Here is a 6,000-nt window from a genome sequence, read left to right as displayed (position 1 = left end):
GCAGATGTAATAATAAAACATATTAAGACCTCTCTGGCAGTGTCAATCAAAAGCGAGCATCATCATTCATTATGATACCATTTTTACATTGGATGGCATCAGTTGTGTCAGGTCAGGCACTTCAGAACACTTCCACTTGAATTTTAATCTTTGTGTCGGCGCAGAGAAAAGCGTCCCGCGCTTCCTGCGGAACCGGAAGCTGTGCCGAGACCTCCGCAAGCAGTCGTCTGAGTGCTGGCAGCTCCAGAACCGGTGTGAAACCTGCCAGGGTGCCTTGCTCACAGGTATGACCTTCACCCACCTTTCACCGTCCCACGGCTTTTCTCCCGCGGCGTCATCTCATCTCGTCCCCAGAGTGTCCCGGCGTGAGGGAGCTGCACGTGGAGCTGGACCAGGTGTCCCAGCTGATGGGCGTGTCCGGGGAGCAGTACGAGGAGATCCTGTCCATCGTGCGGCGGCACGCCGACGAGACCACCAGCTGGCTGGGCGACATGGTCGCAGAGTTCAGCTGGGTGGCGCAGGCAGTGGCCGACGGCAGCGGACCACAGAACCTTTTCCACGTCACGAGGGTGAGCTGAGGGGACAAACGCAACGTTCAGAACGACTGCTATGTACAACATTCATGATGTACATGCATGCATGAACATAAATACATCAACGCAGCGCCGTATGACGCCAAAGTAGATGTGCCAGAGCCCACTACGTCTTTATTTAAGAATCAACATATTGAATTATAAAAGGGAGGAAACAGATGGACTACGGTACAATTAAAAAACATTCATATTCCAATATTTGCCTAAGGATAGATTTGTCAGGCCCGGGTTAGAAATAGGACTCAGATGCAGAGGTGGGGACTAATCCGGCAGGCTTTAATTTTGAAAAGTTCACTTTTCACCTCTTGAGTCAGGGCAATACAACAACTGCTATACTTTAACAAATAGGCGGAAAAGGTTTCACAAAATGTGAACAAACCGAAAATCACTCCAAAAGGAGGAAACAAAAATATCTATCTCTAACTACACGAGCGAGGAATATAACTAGGGGTGCGGGGAAAAATGGATTTGAATTCGAATTGCGATTCTCACGTTGTGCGATTCAGAATCGATTCTAATTTTTTAAAAAATCGATATTTTTTATTAAATTTTTGTATTTTTTTTTCTTCATTTAATTTTTTAAAAATTAATCAATCCAACAAAACAATACACAGCAATACCATAACAATGCAATCCAATTCCAATACCAAACCCGAGCCAGCAACACTCAGAAGTGCAATAAACAGAGCAATTGAGAGGAGACACAAACACCACACACAACAAACCAAAAGTAGTGAAACAAAAATGAATATTATCAACAACAGTATCAATATTAGTTGCAATTTCAACATAGCAGTGATGAAAAATCCCTCATTGACATCATTAGACATTTATAAAATAAAATAAAAAGAACAATAGTGTCACAGTTACACTTGCATCGCATCTAGGGATGATGTTTGATAAGAAATTATCGAGTTCGAGTCTATTATCAAATCCTCTTATCGAACCGATTCCTTATCGATTCTCTTATGGAGTCCAGATAGGTTGTTGTATATGGAAAAAAACACACAATATTTGGTTTAACAAAAGCTCACTTTTATTATATAATAAAAAAAATAAAATCTAATAAATAAATAAATATTGACTGTTAACCCACCTAAAAAAATAAAATAAAATAAATAAATATTGACTGTTGTTACCCAAAATATATTAAGTGGGATTTATCAGAGAAACAAATATATACAGTAACACAAAAACAAGCTGTCTCTGTGATCACTATAGGTGTATAAATAATAATATAGTGTTAAATAAAATCAGTCCCTTGGGCACAAAACTGGAAATAATACAGCTCTCCAAAAAGTGCACTTCTGCTGCTATTTGACATAACTGTTTGTTATGATGCTTTGACATTTTTGCACTTTATTTCTTTATTGAAAGAAAATCCTATGAAGAGAAAAGTTGTTTGCAGATGTGGTTACAATGCTAAAAAATGAAAAGATAAAGCTAAAAAAAGAAATACACTTTATTGAGTTAACATTATTTCTTTATAGGGGGAAAGATGTTATGAGCTAGGGAATATAACAACTACACTACCCAGCATGCAACGGGAGTGACAAGCATGCGCGGTAGCCCCGAAAAGTGTTGCATGTTGCCACGCTGTGAAAGTAAACGTCAAGAACTCAGCCAACACGCCTCGTCTGCATTATTTATAATTAGACAGACAACACATCTACAGTGTGATTTTGTAACGTTTACAAGGAAAGAAAAACAAAAGTTAAAAAAGGGAGATGTGTTGTATATATATGTATGTGCTGCGGTTGCTTTAAGAAGGTTGCGACAGCTGCCGTAAAGGAGGTGCGTTGCTAGCCTGGTTGCTATGTTTCCGGTAGAGAAAATCATATTGTAGTAAATTAAGCAAATTATTCAATGATGTCATGGTGACCACGCCCATAGCCACGCCCCCACCGCCACAGGTATCTTGGCAGTTTATGGGAAACACTGAGTGCACTTTTCGTGGTAGAAAAAAAAAAAAGAGACCTTTTTGCTCAATATGTTGAAAAATATTCTTAAATTAAGCAAATGCTAGTGCCATTATCTTGACATAATGATATGCACTCGGCATCATGAATTTTTTTTCATGCTTGAAGTAAGAAATTATTACTTTAAAAAATGCAGTTTTATACTTGTGAGTGTTGATGACACAGCTTTGCAATCAATCAATGTTTATTTATATAGCCCTAAATCACAAGTGTCTCAAAGGGCTGCACAAGCCACAACGACATTCTCGGTACAGAGCCCACATACGGGCAAGGGAAAACTCACCCCAGTGGGACGTCGGTGTGAATGACTATGAGAAACCTTGGAGAGGACCTTGCAACAGTTGATATTCTACTTTCAAGCATGTTTTACTCAAAAAAGGTCATCAAATCTCAGCAACAAGCTGTAATATCTTACTGAGATCATTTAGGAGCAAAACCCTTAAAACAAGTAAAACACTCTAACATAAAATCTGTTTAGTGAGAAGAATTTTCTTATCAGACAGAAAATAAGCAAATATCACCCTTATTTGAGATATTTCATCTTACTTAGATTTCACTTTTTTGCAGTCTGGACCTAATGAGGTGCCCAGTGTGTGTGTGTGTGTGTGTGTGTGTGTGTGTGACCTTAAATGCAGTTGTTCTGCTCTCCAGGTGGCACCAAAGAGCCAAGACCTCAATTTGCCAGCAGCAGAGACCCAAGTGGAAGTGAACATCCTCAACTCTCCACCGTTCATCCTTTCCGTGCCGAAGGAGCTGGACCTGCAGGAGCCGTCCTTCATCCAGTACGTGGTCCAGGAGGCTCTGGGGAAGTACAGGGAGTTGGTCAGGTGACAGGAAGTACAAAAAGAGAACAACATAGGCTACGGTTGTACTTGAACATGTTTGATGTTTCCTACTTGGCAGGTATGAGACCGAGGAGTAGACGACAGCCAATCCCGGAGCTCCATAGAACTGCACAATTAGAAGGATTTAACGACAAAACGGACTTCTTACCTGCTGCCAGCTGAAGTAGATGCAGAAACGTCCCAACAAAGCTTGATTTGACGGAAAAGCTCAATCCAAACTGTATTGTCAAGTAAACAGTTTATTTTTTTTCTGTACAAAAATTCTATTAGCATTTTCTGTCAATAGTTCAAGTCCTGACTTTAGGAACAATCACATATTAGGTTCTCAACATAAAACAGACATTGAATTAAAACCAAAATTAAAAAATAAAATAAAAAAGTTACCATCTTTGTCCAAGTTATTCTTACGCTACTTTCCCCCCATCACTGGACAGACAGTACACATAGTTTAAAGGCCTACTGAAAGCCACTACTAGCGACCACGCAGTCTGATAGTTTATATATCAATGATGAAATCTTAACATTGCAACACATGCCAATACGGCCGGGTTAACTTATAAAGTGACATTTAAAACTTCCCGGGAAATATCCGGCTGAAACGTCGCGGTATGATGACGTATGCGCGTGACGAAGTCAGAGTAACGGAAGTTATGGTACCCCGTAGAATCCTATACAAAAAGCTCTGTTTTCATTTCATAATTCCACAGTATTCTGGACATCTTTTGCAATTTTTTTAATGAACAATGAAGGCTGCAAAGAAGACAGTTGTAGGTGGGATCGGTGTATTAGCAGCGGACTACAGCAACACAACCAGGAGGACTTTGTTGGAGCGCTAGCCGCGCTAGCCGCCGACCTCACCTTGACTTCCTACGTCTCCGGGCCGCCAAACGCATCGGGTGAAGTCCTTCGTCCTTCTGCCGATCGCTGGAACGCAGGTGAGCATGGGTGTTGATGAGTAGATGAGGGCTGGCTGGCGTAGGTGGAGAGCTAATGTTTTTAGCATAGCTCTGTGAGGTCCCGTTGCTAAGTTAGCTTCAATGGCGTCGTTAGCACAGCATTGTTAACCTTCGCCAGCCTGGAAAGCATTAACCGTGTATTTACATGTCCACGGTTTAATAGTATTGTTGATTTTCTATCTATCCTTCCAGTCAGGGGTTTATTTTTTTGTTTCTATATGCAGTTAAAGCACGATGCTATCACGTTAGCTCGTAGCTAAAGCATTTCGCCGATGTATTGTCGTGGAGATAAAAGGCACTGAATGTCCATTTCGCGTTCTCGACTCTCATTTTCAAGAGGATATAGTATCCCAGGTGGTTTAAAATACAAATCCGTGATCTACAATAGAAAAAGGAGAGAGTGTGGAATCCAATGAGCCAGCTTGTACCTAAGTTACGGTCAGAGCGAAAAAAGATACGTCCATCACTGCCTCTCAAGTCCTTCACTGTAACGTTCCTCATCTACGAATCTTTCATCCTCGCTCAAATTAATGGGGTAATCATCACTTTCTCGGTCCGAATCTCTCTCGCTCCATTGTAAACAACGGGGAATTGTGAGGAATACTAGCTCCTGTGACGTCACGCTACTTACGCTACAGGCAAGGCTTTTTTTTTATCAGCGAGCAAAAGTTGCGAACTTTATCGTCGAAGTTCTCTACTAAATCCTTTCAGCAAAAATATGGCAATATCGCGAAATGATCAAGTATGACACATAGAATGGATCTGCTATTCCCGTTTAAATAAAAAAAAATCATTTCAGTAGGCCTTTAAGTTATGTTGTATAATGTTGAGATGATGGAACATAAACTTTGTGTTGAACTGACATTACACGACAAAGAAAACTCAAATCCGTTGATGTTTTTGAATGTGTGCTAGGTCAGACATGACACTGTGTTTTGTTGCGCTGTGCTTCCCACTCCCATACAATAATACAACACAAATAACCTGCATGGTCACAAGAAACATTGTTGTTTTTTTTGCTTGAAAGTTAGTTTCCGCATTAAGATGCTGTCAGTTTGAAACGCATTAAAAAAGGTAGAAAAGTCATCTTGTCATTCATCCACCCGGTCGCACTTTCTACAACATTTTCTGCACATACTGTACATTTGTCCCGCGTACACTCCTGCCAACACAACTACTGTACATATAAAAGATCTTTCGACTCAAATGGCGGAGAATTATTTTTTTTTGCAGAAAACGGAAAAAAAAAAGGTGAGGAAAATAAAAAGAGTTGATTCATTATAAAAACAGTAGAAAATCAATTTGAAATGAGGAGGACTAACTAGTCTGGTATTGATCACAGTGTTGTGGCCATTTCTTCCGCCTCTTGCACTTTGCTCCAGCTCGTTCATTCACTGAGTCCAGGACCGTGGGACTACAGGTTGTCTCCCGGCTGGTACTGGGGCTCGGTGGCCGTGAAGTAGTCCTCCAGGAAGGACTGGATGTACTCGAAGGTGGGCCTCTCGTCCGGCTCCTTCTTCCAGCAATGATGCATCATCTCGTGGAGCGAGTCGGGGCAGCCCTGAGGGCACGGCATGCGGTAGCCGCGCTCCACCTGCTCCAGCACCTCCCGGTTCACCATGCCTGG

General features: G+C 41.3%; 2 protein-coding genes across 5 annotated transcripts in view; one reads left to right on the top strand and one right to left on the bottom strand.

Moving 5' to 3' along the window:
- Positions 1–5,457, top strand: part of clul1 (clusterin-like 1 (retinal)) — a 23,627-nt gene extending 18,170 nt beyond the window's left edge. For 3 of the 4 annotated variants that reach the window (XM_062023772.1, XM_062023775.1, XM_062023774.1), the window contains exons 6-9: positions 165–284; positions 355–569; positions 3,224–3,399; positions 3,476–5,457. In XM_062023772.1, coding sequence (XP_061879756.1) covers positions 165–284; positions 355–569; positions 3,224–3,399; positions 3,476–3,494 — 530 coding nt within the window. In that variant the 3' untranslated portion in view covers positions 3,495–5,457. Of the gene's footprint in view, positions 1–164; positions 285–354; positions 570–3,223; positions 3,404–3,475 lie in introns of those variants that run through there. The other variant, XM_062023773.1, reaches the window with a different exon arrangement.
- Positions 3,592–6,000, bottom strand: part of yes1 (YES proto-oncogene 1, Src family tyrosine kinase) — a 63,494-nt gene continuing 61,085 nt past the window's right edge. Inside the window, exon 12 of the mRNA XM_062023770.1 lies at positions 3,592–5,996. Within this exon, the coding sequence (XP_061879754.1) occupies positions 5,788–5,996 (209 nt within the window). The 3' untranslated portion in view covers positions 3,592–5,787. The remainder of the gene's footprint in view (positions 5,997–6,000) is intronic.

Source organism: Entelurus aequoreus, linkage group LG16 (assembly GCF_033978785.1).
Source record: "Entelurus aequoreus isolate RoL-2023_Sb linkage group LG16, RoL_Eaeq_v1.1, whole genome shotgun sequence".
Taxonomy (NCBI): Eukaryota; Metazoa; Chordata; class Actinopteri; order Syngnathiformes; family Syngnathidae; genus Entelurus; species Entelurus aequoreus.
This window is presented reverse-complemented; position numbering and strand designations above follow the sequence as displayed.